This window comes from Monodon monoceros, unplaced genomic scaffold, assembly GCF_005190385.1.
Source record: "Monodon monoceros isolate NGI ecotype Baffin Bay Population unplaced genomic scaffold, NGI_Narwhal_1 Super_Scaffold_1, whole genome shotgun sequence".
NCBI classification, from domain to species: domain Eukaryota; kingdom Metazoa; phylum Chordata; class Mammalia; order Artiodactyla; family Monodontidae; genus Monodon; species Monodon monoceros.
This window is the reverse complement of record NW_021703765.1, coordinates 23,691,946-23,711,357: the sequence shown is the minus strand read 5'-3', so window position 1 is coordinate 23,711,357 and position 19,412 is coordinate 23,691,946. Positions and strand designations below refer to the sequence as shown.

At 52.8% G+C, this 19,412-nt stretch overlaps 1 protein-coding gene across 2 annotated transcripts in view; it reads right to left on the bottom strand.

The window, feature by feature from the left end:
• Positions 1–3,099: 3,099 nt before the first annotated feature.
• Positions 3,100–19,412, bottom strand: part of SMAD7 (SMAD family member 7) — a 31,369-nt gene continuing 15,056 nt past the window's right edge. Inside the window, exon 4 of one of the 2 annotated variants that reach the window (XM_029223878.1) lies at positions 3,100–5,077. In XM_029223878.1, the coding sequence (XP_029079711.1) occupies positions 4,539–5,077 (539 nt within the window). In that variant the 3' untranslated portion in view covers positions 3,100–4,538. The remainder of the gene's footprint in view (positions 5,078–19,412) is intronic. The other variant, XM_029223887.1, reaches the window with a different exon arrangement.

Here is a 19,412-nt window from a genome sequence, read left to right as displayed (position 1 = left end):
CGGAAATTTTTAAGGTAGTGGATCCTAAGAGGGATCCCAGAGTGCCGAAAGATTACTGTTCAGTAGGGAAGAGAGAATCCTATACCACTGTTGTCTCTTTAGAGCAGAAATTTTTGAGAGGCTTCCTGGAGGAGGTGTGGTCTGAGTTGTATCCTGAAGGATGAGAAGAAGACAGCCAATTGAAGAAGGAGCTGGAAAGCGCTTGCTTGGAAACACATAAGCAAGGCGTGTTTGACCAATTGCAAGTTACCGTGCATGCTGGGGACCAAGATGGGGGTGGGGGGGGGGGGGGGGGGGTGTGTGTATGTGTTGAGGGGGTGGGGGGTTAAGGCATGAGGTTGATGGAGGCAGATGCTAAAAGGCATCTGGAGTAGAGGAAGGAGGCTCTAGAAGGTCCCAAACTAAATCGTACTAGTGGGGATAGAGCAAGGGAACATACGTGAGAACTGTTTGCACTTTTTACCTATGGATGGAACGAGGCAGGGAGGACAGGATCTTGCTGTTTATTTCATGTCGGGGGACAGGGCAGGGGAGATGGGAGAACCCAGGTTTCTGGCTGGGGCAGCTGAGGCATTGCAGGTGAGGAGAGATGAAGGTACCGGAGTGACGTTGCCACCCGGGGACAAGGTGTGGCCCAAGAAGAGAGGGGAGGACAGAACCCTGTGACACACCGCAAAATCTGACTGGTGAGCTGAGAGAGGAAAGAGAACCAGGTGACAGTAAAACTTCCCTCCAAGGGGGCATCTTCTCCTTCTCTCCACGAATCCAAACTCCTTGGCTGGAGGTCCTCGCTCCTCACTCAACACATTCTGCCTGGGCTGCTGGCCACCCTCAGGCGCGGGCGTCTTGTCCTCCAGCACCACGGAGGACACGTGTCCCCTGCAGCAGTCCTAGCACATCAGAGGTGCCCAAGGGATGTCTGCGGTGACAGCAGCTTAGTGCCGTGTACTGCAAACATGGGGTTTCCCCTAAATGTCCTTCTTTCCCTGACCCAGGGTCAGCCACCCAACGGGGGTCCACATGCGCACAGCCCAGTTCCAACCTTGTGGGGCTGAGAGTCAAGTCCACGTGACAGGGGAGGGCGTGAAGGTGCTGCTGCCACAGCCCCTGCCTCCTGGACCCGGAGGCCCTGCCCACGTAGCTCGCCGGGAAAGCAGCTCGGGGCCCACCTTCCCGCTGATTTGAGGTGGTGGGACTGGAGTCCCAACAGACTCCACCAAATAACATCTCTACAGGGTTTGGACCAAGGAGTAAGGCCAGAGTCAGCCCGTGAACACCACCACTCCCAGCGCTTCCTTGCCGAGTGACCTTGGGCAAGTCTTTTAACCTCTCAAAGCTTCCAGTTTTGCAGGGGGTCCTAGGGAGGATTAAATAATTCCCTTAAACGCTTAACATCATGCCTGGCAACTAGCTAAGCATTCAATAAATGGTAGCTATTATTATTATTAAAGAGCTTCCTGGCATGCTGATGCAAGTTAGAGCAAACGAAAATGCCTTTGACAGCTCCCTAATGCAACACCTTCCACCCCACCCCTCCTCCACCACTACCACCTGGGAATTAATTATAGCCCTCCTTGGGTGTTTTCCAGACGTGCATTTTACACTTATTCTAGGTTGCAGAGCTAGAATAAATGGAGGCAGGTTTCAGTTCAACTGATAAAAAGCTGCCTCAAGTGGTAGTGAGCTCCCCGTCACCTCATGTGAAAAAGCTGGCCCAGATGACCATTTGGCACTAAAGCTCTAAGTTAACATTCCTCGCTATACAATTGTATTAGAATTCCCTCGCGTTAAACAGTGGTGCCAGTAAGCTGTAATTCTTTGTGTCATTTGGCAAAATGAAAAATTGGCAATCCTACTTTGGCCCTCCAAAAATTTTTTTCTGAAATTGTACCAGTTTGTGATATGTAAAATCTTAACTCCCACTTCAAAGAGCCCCTTCCTGGGTCTAAGGTTTAAGACCCCCTGACATAGACACCTCAACAGCCCCATTTGGTGCCCGATTTGAAGCTATTTCTTGTGCAAGAGGTCTTGAATCTAAAACGTGGCTCAGAGACTTGCCTGGTGGCGCAGCGGTTAAGAATCCGCCTACCAATGCAGAGGACAGGGGTTCGATCCCTGGTCCGGGAAGATCCCACATGCTGCGGAGCAACTAAGCCTGTGCACCACAACTACTGAGCCCAGAGCCCACGTGCTGCAACTACTGAAGCCTGTGCGCCCTAGAGCCCGTGCTCTGCAACAAGAGAAGCCCCCGCTGCCAGCGACTAGGCAAAGCCCGTGCGCAGCAACAAAGACCCACCATAGCCCAAAATTAATTGAAAAATAATAATAAAATAAAACATGGCTCAGATCAGTGAAAATCCCAGGGGCAATACCAGCAAGTGCCACTGGGGCTAAGCTGGGCTGGGCCAAGGGAATAGAGAACTGGAAGAGTGTCAAGCAGATGCAGAGTAGGGTCTGCCCAGACTCCTTTCAGCCTACTCCACCTCCCGGGAGTGCCCAGTAACAGAACTCAGCGGACCCAGATGCCTCCCTCCCACCATCAACACTCAGCCCCAGCCTCATCTCTACTCCAGGGCTTCAGCCCTCAGGGAATCTCTCCTGGAACCCAGTGTGGCAGTGACCTTCCTCTGGGAAAGGTGCAGTCCTCTCAGGACTTAATGTAAAGCAAAGGAGTCAGCAAGCAGGAACTGGATGGACCCCAAGTTCTTGGGACTTTACCTTCCCATCTTATCTCCCAGTGCAACCTCCTTCCCAATCATTCAAAATGATATTCCCCTTTTTCAACTTTTCAGGCTTTGAAAAATCAGCTGCCTTTGTAACTCAGGGCTCCCCGAGGTTGACCCATTACAAATTCAGGACACCCACCAGCTGCACCCTAAGGTTCCTGCCTAACAAGAAAGGTGGTATCTGTGTAGGTACGGGTCTTTCTAGGATGCAAGGAAGAGCAAGCTGTTCTGGATCGTCTCTCCCTTTTGTGGTCCCACCAACCAAGCTTCCTCCCCAACCAAGCTCTGGGAGACCCCAACTGTCCCAGATTCTGATGGCTACATCCCGCTGCCCACCCACCAGAAGAAAAAGGAGCTGGAGGACAACATGGAATCAAGTATACATTTTAAAAATTGTTTAATGGAACATAAACGCCTTTAGAAAAACATTCAGCTAGGTGATAACACCCATAGAAAAAAACACCAATCTTGTGTTTATCTTTTTTTAATTTGGCATTTGTTATTTGCATTTATATTAAAGCAAAGTGCATCTTTTATTTTTGTTTATACACATTGCACAATACATAAATAATGATGCTTATAAAACGTCTTTATATTTACAAGTAATAATATATTTATATATAACATAAAATACATTTTTTCTTTAATAAATCTCAGGGTTTTTTTTTTCAGGAGTCCTTTTTCTCTCAAAGCACTACAATGCTAAATTTCCAATGAGAATGCTTCTCTTGTTCATTTAAACCTTTGTAGTTAGAAAAATAGCTTATGTTAAAGTCTAAACATGCTCATTGAGCTAAGAGCAGTGTCAACGTATCATACGAGTGTATGAGTTGTAGAAGAAACGGAAGAGTTAGGTGTCAGCTCAGGATGGTACCTTGGGTTAAGATGGACCGAATCCTTCTGGGTGGGGAGTGGGGCGGCTCCCCTCGCTGGTCTAACAGCAGAGCTCAACACACAGGCTGCAGAGGGGAGGAAAGTGCTGAGCTGGTTTTCTGAGTCCAGGAAAAACCTGATGTAACCAGGGCAGGGGAGAGGCGGAGGGGCCTGAGAGGGCACTGGGTGAGCAATACTGTGATGGGGCTGCCCCGGCAGCCCTCGGGAAGCCCATCTCAGAGGTATCCAGGAGCAGATGGCCAAAAAGGAAAGACACGACAACGGCAGCAGGGTGGCCGGAGGGGAGTGAGACAGCATGGAAAAACTGGCAGGGTGGCTTCTAAGAAGCCTGCGGACAGGCCAATGTCCTAGATGGGGAGAGGCGGGATGGGGGCTTCCCCAGGCTGGGGGACAGAGCCTTGCTGCTGGCCGCTGCTGGGACACCCGCTGCCCCACTGTGCAAGTCCAAGGAGCACGAGGGACACAGCTTGGGAGCGCAAACCTCTCAGCGGTCAACATCCGTAGGAAACACAACAGAGCACACCGCTTCCCCCATCTGCGTACACACACACTCACTCTCTCTCTCTCGTACACCCTGACGAGGGCAACGAGGACCCCGAAGTCGAGGCCTGCCCCCCCATGTACACTGTGTTCGGTGGTACTGACTTTTGCTTCCCCTTTTCACGCCTCGGTGTTCTGCCAACCATACCACCCGCCCCCGCCAAAACCGCGACAATTCTTTTCATAAGCTATTTCTCAAAGAACAAAACAGAACATAAACAAGAACGAGGGGAAGGAGGGGAGAAAAAAGAAAAAAAAAAAAAAAAAAAAACCCGACCAAAGAGTTTGCATGAAAAGCGAGCACTCGGGAGGAAACTATTAGCAGCAAAGTCGTTTGGACCGGGCCCGCTAGGCTCCCGCCGTCCTCGCCCCACGCGGTTACCGGCCGTTGAAGATGACCTCCAGCCAGCACGGGCAGCTGCTAATGAACTGGCGGGTGTAGCACTGGCCCCAGCCCTTCACGAAGCTGATCTGCACGGTGAAGCCAGTCCACGGCTGCTGCATGAACTCGTGGTCGTTGGGCCGCTGCAGGCTGTACGCTTTCTCGTAGTCAAAAGCCTTGATGGAGAAACCGGGGAACACTTTGTGTACCAACAGCGTCCTGGAGTCCGGGTTGTCCAGTGTGGCTGACTTGATGAAGATGGGGTAACTGCTGCGGTTATACACCCACACGCCATCCACTTCCCGCGTGAGCTGGATGCCACAGCCGATTTTGCTCCGTACTTTCTGCACCAGCTGACTCTTGTTGTCCGAATTGAGCTGTCCGAGGCAAAAGCCATTCCCCTGAGGTAGATCATAAAAGATATCCAGGGAGGGCTCCTGGACACAGTAGAGCCTCCCCACTCTCGTCTTCTCCTCCCAGTATGCCACCACGCACCAGTGTGACCGATCCCCAGGCTCCACAAGAAGTTGGGAATCTAGAAAACAAAATGGCGGACATGGTTGGTGGTGATGGAGACCGTCCTTTTTCCTCTTCCTCCCGAAATCAAGATCACACACACCCCCATGATCAGCTTGTCTCTCAGGGCAAGACAGAAGGAGGGAATGGGGTGCTGGATGTGCTTGCAGGCCAAACAGTCCTCCTACTGGGGCTTGGAAATCTTCACCCAGTGATGGAAGAGCCTTGCCTCTAAGCATGCGGCTTGCTGGGGAGCCTCTTCCCTCCACTCCCCACACCCTGTCAGAGACCCAGGATACCAGCACGTGTGCCCACCTGGCCAAAGGAAAGCCCCATCGCTGCAGAGCTCAGAAGCCAAGACCACTTAGTAACTTGGCTGGTCCTAGTTTTAGGGCTAGAAAAGGCCTTACAGTTGGATGGTCTAGAATTACAGTTCTTTAAACTGGATGGAACCTTGAAGGCCAAATGCTCCAGCCCCTTGTCATCCTCACGAGAAAACCTGGACTCAGAAAGCTTGTTGCTCAGGCCCCAGGGATGATGGAACCAGACCTAGACCCCAGGACCACCTGCTAAGCAGTCTTTGCGCTTGTTGTCTCCCAGTTCTCAGATCAGTGCCTTGGTCATAGAAGGCGCTATCCGGGAGGAAAAAAAACTTTTTTTTTTTTTTTTTTTAAAAAGGAGGAGCCACTGCAGAGTTTATTCCCCGTCACAAATATTTATTTACTTATTTATTTCTTTGGCTGTGCTGGGTCTTAGTTGCAGCACGTGGGATCTTCGTCGCCACGTGCAGGATCTTCGTTGCTGTGTGTGAACTCTTAGTTGTGACACGTGGGATCTAGTTCCCTGACCAGGGATCGAACCCTGGCCCCCTGCATTGGGTGTGTGGAGTCTTAGCCACTGGACCACCAGGGAAGTCCCATATCCAGGAAAAATTTTTAAAGGACGTGGTTTGGGGTAAAAATATCTATCTTCCTAATAGAAAAATAACTCTCAATGTGTCTGTCAGCGGCAGCTCTGTACACGTGAGTTCAGGTAAAAATGCCAAATCACAACCTGCAAGTTGGTGTCAGCCCAGACTACCTTAACTTCCTCCAGCCCAGACAGAAGGTGATGTGTTTAAAGTGGGTACCGCCATGCTTGCAGGGTCCTGCTTGCTGCATCTTCCTTTCTTCCCCTTCCCTACCTAGAAGCATCTAAAGTCGATGCCCTGCCCCCTTCCTCCCCTGGAGGGCCCACCCCGGCTTTCCTAGACATGCTTCTTCCCACGGGCAGCAGGGGAGACTGGGGTGATTCTGGTAAGGTGACTCCCAAACAGGCGCTCAGAGATCTTTAAAAGGGGGGGAGTATATGAAAGGAAAGGGGGCCCTGGAGGTTGGCATTCCGACTCCTCTAACTCCTCCTTTAAGCTGGAGCCGGCAGGGCAGGACTCAGACTGGGAACCGTAAGTCTCCCCAGCCCAGCCGGGCTGCAGGAACACTGTGGTTTGTGGTGGCAGGGCGGAGACCGGGAAGTCTTGTATTTGTTAACGAAAATGGGGAGAGACAGGGGGAAGGCCTGGCAGGCAGGAGAGGCGGCCTCCTGCCCTCCCTGTAGGTCCCTGCTTCTCACTTACTGGGGTGGGGGGCTTGGGGCATGAAGTTGGGGGCGGCGTGTGATGTCTTTGGGTTTGATTGACCTTTTTGATTTTGGAACCACTGGGTTTAGAGCCTGGATGATGATGGGTTATACAGCACAGCAGCTGGGGGTAAAGGAGGTCTCGGGTCTCGATTGTCCTGCTGCCCCAGCAGGCTGGGTAACCAGTGCAGCTCAGCACATCAACTCCTTCCAACGTTAACAGGCACGTAAGGACCTGGGAACCAGTCAGCTGCCTTAACTTTACATGGAGGTGTCCCGTGAATAAGTCTGTGCAAAGGCGCTCGGTGACCCACTGAGGCAGCCACAAACACCCACCCTGAGCACCAGTCGCCTGGACGCCCCCCACCTGGCCTTCTCAAATGCCTGCCCCGCCAGCTACACAAGACGGGGAAGCTGAGGGCTCCTTCCTCCCCTCAACCACCACCCCACCGAAAATCAACACCAGAAACCTGGCCCATCACCCCTGACCCCGACATTCATCTCTAAAGCACAAGTGTGAAAGAGGCTGTGTGCATGGGTATGAGCACACTTCGAGAGTGTGCTATGTGAACGTGCGTTTGCACGCGCATACACAGGAGCATATGGAGAAACGAGAGAGGCACAAGAGCTCCAAGCAGGTGAGTCATCAGGCCTCAACTTGCTTCTGCAAAGTATCCATCAACTGCTAATAAACCCGCGAGCGCTGGCCATCCTCTGAACCCTCTTGCCGAGGGAGTTCAGCTCTGAAGGCTATACCAAAGACCCATAACACCCACGTAAATAAAAATGCTCTGATGTCCAGGTTTGCCGGGTTGGAGGAAGCCCTCTTCTGGAAGGCACAGGGCGCCCACCTGCCTGCTTGTTTGAGGCGGGAGAGCGTTTCCAAATGTAAGAAGTTCTCACTTATTATCCCAACTCAGGACAACAAACCGGCCTGGAAAGGAAGGCTCAGGAGTCGCTGGGAGGGAAGTTCAGGAGACCCTCAGCGGAGCCTCACAATACTTTGTTTCATGGAGCCCGGCTCCCCTGAAACCTGGCACCCGCCAGAGTATGGGGGTTGGGGGAGTGGGAGGAAGGGGGTGGGAGCCTGAAGATTGAGTTGCCCCTGTGCCAGGCCCACCGGCAAGGGGGTAGGGGGGCGTGCCTTGTCTGCCTGGGGGCAGAGGAAGCTGGGCGGGGGGTGGTGGGGAGACTGGGGCCTGAGGTTGGCCAGTAGAGAGGAGGGGGAATGGGGCGGGGGGGGGGGCGTTCTGGCGGGTTTCTCTTTCATCTGTGCGGCCCGACAATGCATCCAGCAATTTGCTGCCAGACATCCCCTGGAAAAAGAAAAAGCCTTTTTCTGTTGAGGTTAATGGCCCGGCCCAGATAAACGGCAGCGTGTAGGTGCCCCTGGATGTGAACAAGGCCCCTGAAAGCCCACTAGGTGCCCTAATCTGGGGCAGCAGGGCCCCCACGTGTCGCCCCACCATGTCACCCTGCAGTGCCCTAGTGCCCTGATACCCCTTCTCCTTGCTGCTCCTGAACTCCACAGCTCTGAGCACAGAAACAGGCTGTCAGACAAACCCATCACTGGAGCGAAGGCCCCTTTTACACAGCACGCTTCTGGGGGCCCAGTACAACGCCCCAAATGGCCAGTTCAGACTCTGCTCCTTAGCCCTGAAGTACCCGCCGTCTGGGCTCATTTCTAGGAAGCGCTCAGCGTCATCTTCAGAGAAGCACAGTTCCTGGAATTGGGCCCACAGCCCACAAGCATCTCCCCACAAAGGTCAGGGCAGACGCTTAGCTCCTGGGGGCTTCCCAGGCCTCCGAGTGAGGAGCTGGGAGGACCCTGCACAGAAAAAAAAAAAAGGCCCCCTCGTTACAAGGACTGAGGAAGGGTCTTAGTATCCTGGTTGCCAATACTTAACCTCTGAAGGCAAAACTCGCGGTCCCTTGTTAATTTCCCTCTGCTTTTATAACCTTTTCCGGTATTTTCAACTTCTCCCTCCTCAGAAAACTGTACCAGGGGCCTGTTTTAAACTGTATTTGTGCATTCTGAAGCATCCAAAAGAAGAGCTGTGTTGTCGAAAGCTACCTAATCAGATGCCTGCTCACAAGTTTTTCTTTTTATTACAGTTCAGGGAATTTGTGGACCAACCCCAGAAAAGTGCTGAATCGGCCTAAAATTCCTTTAAGGTTGTTTCCACCCCCTTCCCAATTTCCCTTAAAGCATAAAATCTACCCTTTAAAAGCAAAGCGGGAGGCCGTGTGGAGAAGGAGAAGGATTGTGCCTCGTGTTTGCACTTGCATTAGGGAAGACCACTTAACAAGGAGCTCCATGCCTCATACAAAGAGTTATTTAATTACCCTGGTTGTGAATGAACAGACCAGACCCTCCCAGAAGACCAGAGGCTCATGAATGAATCTCATGCCTGGGATCGCAATGGCACAGGGTGACCAGACCCTCAAGGCCTAGGTAAGAGAGGAACTTCCCCCTTTTAAAATTTTTGATTTGAAGGTGTAGGAGATGAAGAAGAAAAAGACTGGAGGGAGGGGCTCCCCTGGTGGCGCAGTGGTTGAGAGTCCGCCTGCCGATACAGGGGACACGGGTTCGTGCCCCGGTCCGGGAAGATCCCACATGCCGCGGAGTGGCTGGACCCATGAGCCTGCGCTTCCGGAGCCTGTGCTCCGCAACGGGAGAGGCCACAACAGTGAGCAGCCCGCGTACCGCACAAAAAAAAAAAAAAAAGGGGGGAAAGAGACCGAAAAAAAAAAAAAAAAAAAGAGGGAGGGAGGAAAGGCCAAGTTCAGTGCCTCGACGGTACCATGTCCGGTCTCCAATTTAGGAAGGTGACCATGAGGCCAGAGAGGCAGAACTGTTCCAAAACACCCAGTGGGATTCTGAGAACGCCTGAAGTGAGGTCACCTCACCCTAGCTGTGTCCACACACAGAGGCGGTGCTGATGGGACAGGGGTGGGGGGTCCCCAAGTTTCTGACTTTTCAGGACAGGGACATACTTGGGAAACGAAGCAGCACAGAGAAAGCCACAGAAGCAGGCACCCGCTGAGTCCAATGTGCCCACTGCCAGGGCAACCAGGGGGCTGGAATAAAAGGCGGGCGGGTGTGTGTGGGAGGGGGGGGTCTCAACCCACTCTCATCTCCGCAAGGCACTTGGATTATAAAGGGATTATTTCTCTTATTCAATATTCTGGTTATCCCACGGTGGGATGGGTCTGCGAGCCCCCTCCCCAGCGGTCCAGCAGAGCACACGGCTGGGGATGGAACCTGGGCAGAAATGGCCGCCTCACGCGGGCTGATGAGGGCAAATGAAGGACACACATGCAGACCCAGAAGTAAAGCCGGCAACCCTGGAACGCAAACGTGGCCACGCCTCGCCCTCTCAGGTCCAGGGTCCTCCCTCCTCGGGACTCCGGCGCCACCAAGGGTTGCCTCATCCTGTCCTTCCCCCTACATCAGTCGTCCCAAAGGTTAACAGCTTCATCGGCCCGGCTCCCCACCCGGGTCAGGAAACTGTTCAGAGAGCAACCAGCTCATTTCAGGGACAAGGACTGAGATAAAAGGGGACTTGGTGCCAACCCGTCCCATCCACTCTCATCCCAAACACAATTAACCAAGTCTCTCGCTGGTCTCTAGTTTTCAGGAGGAAGCAAACACATAAAAACTTGCTTCGGTGTCTGGGCTCAGTCTGGGTTCTGGGGTCAGCTCTAATCAGCCATGCTTACAACCTCACCCGGGACACAAAAGATGACGCCAGAGCTGCCCCCTCGGATTCTTGGGGCAGCGAAGACAGCTCTGGGGTTTAAAGCAAGCTACCATGGGGGTTGAAACTAACTCAAAACGTTTCAGGTTAACTCTCAGTTACCCAGAAAATGCTCACACCCAACCCATCACTGCTGCCCCCAAGCTCCTACACCAAATGGATCAGAGAATGAACTCTGGCTGGTAGAAGGCAGGACGGAAAAGTTGGATTTTTTTTTCAGAGCTCTGCAACAAGGTTCTCCGCTGAGGCGGCTGGGCTGGGGGGTGGGCAGGGGGTGCCACAAGCTCTCCTTCAAAGGCCAGGGTGCTTCTTCAGGTCCCTGGGCCCAACCTCACTCCTCAGCGAGTTCTACCCGCCACGGAGCTGACCAGCTATGGAGTCAGACACTCCCCCTTCAATCTGCCTCCCATGTCACCTTGGTGGTGACTTGAGCTCATCTCTAAAATGGAGCTCCCAGTACTGGCCACACTGGCATTGTGACAATTTGATAAAAAGCAGCCAGAGGTCAGGGCCCGGCCAGCAGCCACAGCGGAGGGTCTCAGCTCTTAGGGGCATATTATCTCTTAGGTTCTCCAGATGCTCGGAAAATGCTGACAACTCTTCGCCCCCCCCCACCCCACCCCCAGGTGGGACAACAGTTCTGGGCTGATACCTTCACCTAACGAGCATTTACTATGTATAGTTCTGTTGAAAGGGGCTCACAGCAAGGGGACCCTGAGAGGCTGCACGGTATAACCATTCCTATGTTAAAGGAGGGGCAATGAGACACAGATCACCTGCTGCAAAGCAGAGCTGGGTTCAAGGCCAGAACATTGGCTGGTGTGAGCTGTGTGTGGGCGGCCACCTCAGGCCTCAAAAGCCACCAGTCCTCTCCAAACACTAGAGGGGAAAACAAGTGTCCTTCCCAGCCCACTGCGGAAATGCTATGCCTACCGTGGCCCCCGAGTATGGGGTCCAGCTCCCTCGCCCCAAGCAAGCCAGGAGTGAAACGGCTTCTTTGCCAGCAAGCTGCTGCTCTGTGACCTTGGCCAAGCGGCTTTGCCCCCTCAGAGTCTCAGTCTGACCAGCCCACAGCTGGGGCAAAGGCGGCTGGGGCAAAACAGCCCCATGGGCCCCCTTCTGGCTCTGATGGTCTCTGGCTACACTGTGGGTTTCAGTATTCAACAACACAGGTTCCATTTATTTCTACTACCTTCTGGAGAGTAAGAAAATTATTTCGGGGAGCAGGGCACATTTTTGCATTTCATTTGCAACAATAAAACAAAACAAAATCAAAAGGGAAAGGAGATTTGAGTCAGATTTGGCCGTGTCCATCTATAAACCAACTTTTTTTTCATTGCAAAGAGTTACAAACTCGTGTTCTTTCTGTGTCGTCATTCATGGCCCCCAGGAAAAGGTGAGTGTCCGGGGAAGGGTCTCCTGTATCACCATCTTATTTCCAATGCCCACCCATGCTCGGCGCCCTGAAGCTTCTCGGCCATCATCACCCTCCTTCCTCTTGCAAACTCCCCTGGGCTAACATATTTGGCAGGTCCTGCTCGTCTAGAAGACTGATTCGTGACTGTGCCTTACAAACTGTGCCTTACTAGAGCTAAAAAGTACTTCCCTACTCCCCCCAACGGGCCACAGCCCCACCTCCTAAAGCCCCTCAAACGGCCCAAGTCAGAGGCCCCCAGCCCAGGGGTCCCTCCTGAGAGCAGTGTTTTGCCATCAGAGAATATAATTAAGGGTAGCGCCGGGGAAGGGGGGAAGCCACACAGATCAAAAGCTCCCATCTGTCTCGCCAGCCGGGCTGACGCGGCTTCCTGTGCCCCAGCCTTCAGCCATGCAAATTATAGCGTGTACCCGGCTGCCTGCCTTCTGAGGAGGCCAGCTCTGCCCAGCTCCGAGAGGCCTCAGAGGAAGGGTGGGGACTCCCAGCCCGGCCAACTCCATTCATAATATTTACAGTAAATGGGCCTCCCTGGCTGGTGGTTAGCGTGCATCCAGCCTCATCCTTTTCAAGTCTGAATTTCAAGTCTCTTCCACCCCAGGGTGCATCACCAAGCGCCCACCGTCGTCCCCCCCACCAACTTAACTCAGCAGCTCCCTTCAGAAAGAGGGGTCACACACTTGCATACAGAGCCCCCCAGACCTGCCTGCACGGGGGCATTATCTGCTCACCTGCCTGCCCCCTGGGTAGGATCCTGGCCACTCCCCGGAAGACATAGCAAGGAGGACGTGCACACAACAGAAGGGTGTGCACGTCACATCTCTAACCCACCCACCCCCAACCCGGGGAGAGTCCAGAAATCCCCCCAAACTCCACACGTGGATTCCCGACTGGCGGTGCGCCTCCCCTCGCAAACACAGATCCAACAAAGGAAACTACTCTTAAACCATCAGGAAGTCCCTCATTTTCTTCTTTTTACTGACCACTTGTAAGTACGCTGGCTACTCGTTAAAGAAGCTTAATAAACACAGATGCACATTCAGCCAGCTTTCTGAAAGGACACAACCCCCAGAGGTGCAGGCCTGGGGGCTCTGCGGAAGCAGCTTTTGCTGTGGGTCTCAATTTAATAAAGCCCCCGAGCTGCACGGACCCTCCAAGCTCCCTGCAAGGTATTCCAGCCCCAGACGCGGGCCCTGCCCCACCCCGTCCTTCACACAGCTCCAGCTCAACTCTCGTTTTTCTGGAGGGTAGAGAAACCTTCCGAAGAAGAGGAAAAATCCAGTGAGAAACAAAAGTCCTTTTCATCCCTCCCCTCCCCCAGCTCCCCTTGTTCCATAACAATTATGAAAACTGTTGGATGGGATGGCATTTAGAACACTTACTGCATTCCGGCCAATAAATTCCAGCGCTGATCTGATGGAAAAGCCTTCCCTCTCCGGCCAGCTCCCTGGCTCCCCGCCCCCTGCTCACTCCCAGCCCTCATTCCTTCTTTCTTTACAACCCAACACCAGGGCCTGGCCAGGGCCGCACTGTACTTACAGGGAAAAACAAAGTACGACAGAGTGGAGACACTGTGCAGACTGGAAAAGTTAATCATTACTTCTGTCTGCCTCCGTAATCTAATCTCCCTGGCTTTGACACACTCACTGCTCAGCCATCCCAGCCCTTTCACCCCCAAAGCACCCAGGACCTCCTAGGCGTGAGCCCCCCCCCCCCTCACGGGCCCTCCCACCCCTTAGCCTCCAGTGAGGAGGCCAGGGGTATGAAAGCTCCCCTACCCTGGACCACCGTCACAAGGCCACCGCTGCTCAGTGCTGTGTGCTCCAGATTTCGGAGGACTCTGGGCCTCACATGAACGCGGGCTCCAATCTGGCCTGTATTCCTGCAGAGAGCCAGGCCACCCCTCCTCCGCTGTCCTCATCCCCCCACCCCATGCCACTCTCCTCTCACTCCCCCTGCCCCAGGGCTCACCCTCAAGTCCACCCAGTTGCCCCATGGGATCTGTGATCCGTCTATGCAGACACTCAAGTCAGGATGGCCCTGCCTCAAAAAACTCAACACAGAATTACCACATGACCCAGCAATTCCACTTCTGGGTATATGCCCAGGAGAACTGAAGCAGGGTCTTGAAGAGATACCTGTTCACCCATGTTCACAGCAGCATTATTCACGATAGCCAAAAGGTGGAAGCAACCCAAGTGTCCACTGAAGGATGAACGGATATCTGTACACATTTAAAAAGAAAGGCAAGTCTGACACCTACTACAACATGGATGAATCTTGAAGGCCTTACACTGAGTGAAATAAAACAAACACAAAAGGACAAATACTGTATGAATCCACTCATATGAGGTACCTGGAACAGTCAAATTCATGTCAGGAGCTGGGAGGAGGGGGGATTGCGAAATTAGTGTCTAATGGGCACAGTTTCAGTTTCGAAAGGTGAAAAAGTTCTGGGGGTGGATACCGGTGATGTTTGCACAACCACGGGATGGACTTAATGCCATTGAACTGTACACTTAACAAGGGCTAGAATGGTAAATGGTATGTATATTTTACCACAAAAAGAAAAAGGCCCTGCCTCTCCTAATGCTCTCGTGTACACCCTGCCTTCTTGAGTACAAGGGATTCCATGGGATGGGGCTAAAGGACCCTTGCAAGTGTACGCACATGCATTTTTCTGGGGAAAGTTCCTTCAGCTTTCATTCATTCTTGGAAAAGTCTGCAAACCTCAAAACGTAAAGAACTACAGCCTTTTCCTTCGCCGGTGGAAGAGGCCATTTAGTTACCCACCACCTCCGCAAAAGGGGTCTTATTCTCACACACCTGCAAATCCAAGAACCGAAGATCACAGGATTTCATTCAGTACTGCAAGGGACTTGGAGACCAGGTCCAACTGCTTATTTTGTAGAGGAAAAAACTGAGGTCCAGGACACAAAAATGGCTCAGTGAAGGCCATGCAGCCAGCTGATGACTGTGCCCCCATCCTCAGCCCAGGACATCAGGCCAGCCCCAGGGGACTGAAATTTGGAGGGTGGCCACTTTCCCTCCCATTGTAATTCTCTCCAAGCCCCCTCCTGGGGCATCTGACAAACACTTGAAATGGGGGTCGGCTTCTGAATCTTTGCAAGCCCCTCCAAATCCAGGCCTTTTCCCAGGAAACACCGCCCCCCATCCACAGTGGGCATTAACTGTGATCCCACTGAGCTGGAGATGAGGCCCATCTGTTTTTAAGAACTGTATACTGTGCACCCAGATCACAGGAAGAACTCAACTCCTGCCTTTCCCTCTTGGTTACTGATTAATGAGGGGGAGGGGCCGTGCTGGCTACGAGGCTGCCCTGGGGCTGGCAAGGTCCCCAGGCGCTTTCTGAGCTGAGCGGCTCTTCCTGGCCCTCTCTGGCCTCAGAAGCTCACTGGGGAAGGTGACCGCAAGGTGGGAAAGGGTGCCTGGAGATGGTAATTTAACCCTCCAAGTGGCAGATGCAGAAAGGTGAGTTTACTGACAGTACAGTCTTTTCCTGGCATTGGCTTTTTTTTTTTTTTTTTTTTGCTGTCCAAGGGCCTCTCACTGTTGTGGCCTCTCCCTTTGCGGAGCACAGGCTCCAGACGCGCAGGCTCAGCGGCCATGGCTCACGGGCCCAGCCGCTCCACAGCATGTGGGATCCTCCCGGACCGGGGCACGAACCCGTGTCCCCTGCATCGGCAGGCGGACTCCCAACCACTGCGCCACCAGGGAAGCCCTTGGCGTTGTCTTTTTTTGTTCCTGATGAACGTCCACCCCAAGTTAAAAAGTAAAAAGGCAACACAGAAATGAGCAAACACGAGAGACACCAACAGTCCCTGGCCTGGTGATCTGAGTGCTCACGTCTGAATGACAGAAACTCCCCATTTTGCAAGAGGAAAACTGGAGTTGAACTCAGTTCTTCCCTTACTACCCAGGATCTAACCAAAGGCCAAAAGAGCTCTCCCGACTCCAGAGGAGCAAGGATGATTAATTAAATCAGTGAGCTCCGAATGAACGGAGCCACCAGTAGGCCTCGGGGGAACGGCCAGGGGCCAGGGGCAGGATGCGCAGTGAAAATGAAACCCCTTGGTAACTGGGTATTAGATTACCTCGCGTAAACCCACCCACAGGCGGGCCAGAGCTTCACACACTGGCTGGGACCTCAGAAATGAACCTGACCATCAGATTTTAAATTAAAAAGCAAGTGTTGCATCCCCAGATGGTCCTCATGGGAATCAAGCCCACCGGAATTATAAAAAAAGTCCAAGTCCTGGGCTTTGAAAATGTCCCACCTCCCCTGTGGCTGTAAAGACATAAATGCTAACATTCCAGGTGCCCATGCCACCCCCACCCTGCCCCTTGGCTGGTCACCTCCACTCTGCTGGGCTCCCAAGTACCACCAGGGTCTGGATTATAACCCTACCTCCTGCTGTTGCAGCTCTTATCTCACAATCAACAAGTGGGGGGGCGGGGGGGGGCGGGAATAGAAACAGAACCCGAGGAGGCAGACCTCTGTTTATCCACAAGCTTTGCTTTATCTCAACTCTCAACAGACCACACAACCGAAGCAGAGAAGCTGTGCTGGCCCTGCGTGCTCAAACAATCTCCCCAGGGGCCCATCCCTGCACCTCCCCCATGTCTTACAACACCTCACCCCATGGCTGAGAAGCTGCCCCGTGCCTGACTCCAGACAGAGCCACATCCTGTTCAAGGACCCTCCATCTCACTGACCCCAGAGCACCTTCAGACAGACCATTACGTCTGCAGAGTCCAAGAACTACATCCTCCATGCCTGGCAAAGCGTGGCACATAGTAGGTGCTCAGTAAATAATCGCTAAATGATTGGACCACAGGGACACGCTGGTTTCTCCCAAAGCAGCTGCACCACCACCGCCCCCCAGGCCCCAGCTTTACACCTGGCAGAGCGAGGCCCGTGAGAACCCACCTGGGAGCGGAGCGTGCCTTCCAGGCAGGGGTCAGCCAGAAAGGCCTAGGTCTGGCCCCAGGCTCCCCGTGGAGGCGGGAAAAGAGCCCCTGTCCTCAGCTACTTCCCTGCCAGCTGCGGCTGATCCCGGGAGGTGTTTCCAAGCCAGGCGCCGGCCAGGCAACCTCTGTGGGCTCACCACCTGCCCACAGCATTCTGCCTTGGCGTCCTGCTCTGTTTGGACAAGTTAGCCTCACCGAATGTTCAACAATGCTTTTACACACCCCAGGGCTCTTGTTGTGTTATGAAAACAAAACAAAGCCCACTAAGGAAAAAAGCTGGGGGTTGGGGGGAAATGGGGAGCAAGCCAGCCACACACAGATCTCTTTCTTTCTGGCCTCCATCCTAAAGATGGCTCCTTGACAGCCCGGGTCGGGGTACTGTCCCATGTTACGAGAACAATGACATTGTCCAAGAGGGGACTTAGAAACCCAGAGATGAATAAATGAAAACTGTTTTCACACCCAGCACAATACCGCCTTCTGCACATCACTGTGGGGCTGCACAAGCCCTCTTTCTAAAGGGGGAAGCTTCTTGGTGACTGAGGACTGAGTTACCCCCATCCCCCAGGGCTAAGCACAGCTGTACCAGGGGAGCTGTCTTCTGTCACCTCTTTACCGCTCACCAGAGTCCTAGCGATAGGCAGTCAGGAAGCTAAAGGAGGGACTCCTTGGGCAAAATGAGGCCCACTGCTAGTAAATAAAGGCAGCCCCAGCCTGCCAAATGCCAGGCACCTTGGTTAGGGGAAGGTCATGCTGGGGTGAACAGGCTAAGGGTATCTGTAAATTCCCCCCCCCCCCCCCCCCCCCAAAAAAAAAATTTTTTTTTTTTTTTTTTTTTGCAAGTTAAAACTGAGCTAATGACACTGGGTGGGGCTCAGTGTCGAAGACTGTGCAGCCAAACCAAAATTCACTTCCAGCCAAGAGCTGCTTGGCCTCACCATTTGGGGAAGGAAGCTGAAACACTCATGAAAGATTCTTTAGTATACTGGGCAATAAGGCTGCAGTTAACATTTCAACTGAATGTGACCCTTCTGGTAAAATATTTTTTTAAATAATAAAAATAACATAAAGTTCTCAAACAGCCTCTTTCTTAAAGAAAATGGCCCAGAAATTCTCATGGGAGTGGAAGGAAAGAAGGGGGAAACAAAACAAAACAAAACCGGGCCGGCCTCCTCTCAGCCGCTACCTTTCACGAACAACTTTTTTTCTGGAGTTCTTCTCATAAAAGGAATGATGCACTTTCCTGTCTTGTCCCAATACTTCCTGTTCACTTACAAGGTGAAAGTTATCACCCTGTTTTAAACAGCTGTCCTAAACTCCACAGAAAGTTCCTTTTTCCATCCAGTGCCCCATCCCTGTCACAAAATCTCCCCATTTTAGAATATAAACGCTATCATCGCCTACACCTTTAAGGAGTTGGCTTTAAGAAAAAGCCTCCTTCTCTCTATGGTAGACACTGAACCTTCAGTCGGAGCCGCCCCAGAAAGTGGGTCAGGGGCACAGACCCCCGTGGGGAGAAGCGAAGGGGGCTGGGGGCATCACCCCCAATGAGCCACCGTGTTTAGGTAGAGCTGCCGCCACCAAGGGAATGTTCCTTTCTTGGTGTGTTAGCCACTAAATTGAGAACTGTGCCTCAGCCGTTAATAATATCTTCCCGCTGAAAATAGCCCGGAGAGGAAGCCTGTCTGTGACAGTAGGCACACAGCCAGACGGGGCTAGCCATTCAGGACTGAGCGAGAGAGATGGTAGGGCCAGTGGTGACCTCCCAGTGGCCACGCTGTACAGTATCCTTTCACAAGGCTCCTGCAAAAGGGAGGGCTCCCGGGCGAGTCACCAGCCTCCTCTACCCTGCAGCCCTATAACCTCGGTGAAGCTGTCACATCAACTAGGGTCTTAGGCAGCGGGACCAGAGGAGGGGGCCGATCACTCAGCAGGGTGGGTCAGGACGACTCCAGGCTTTGGGAGACCCGCCCCTACATGGCTGGTTACCAGTCCCCGGGCTGCCCAGAGGAAAACAGCATCTGGGGCAGAGAAGGAGCAAGGGCGCTCACTTCCCCTGCAGAAAGGTCAGCCTCGGAAAATGAGCCACAGGGAACTCTCCTGTCTCTCCTTTCTGCAACCAGGATGGAAAAGAAAAGGTTAAAAAATCACGGAGACAGACAGGCCCATGACTGTGGGCCCATCCCTGGAGACCTCAGAGGTGCTCTGGAAACAAGTGTCTATCTACAGATCTCAAGCACCTAACTGAAGTCTCCATTTTCATTCTCCAGAGCCAGTGTTTTTTATTGAATATCTAAATACCTGCATGCATTTAAAAGCTACCACAGGTCACTACTTTTTAAAACTGGCAAGATATGTGCAACACAACATTTACCATTAGTGACGTTGAGAGCATTCGCAGAGCTGAGCAACCATCACCACTACCTAGTTCCAGAACATCTTCATCACCCTGAAAGGAGACCCTGTCCCATGGGTCACTTTTACCATGTCATCCACTACAACAAAGCCAATGGGAGGAAGAGGCAGAGTTAACACACCTTGTCAAGTTTCTACAA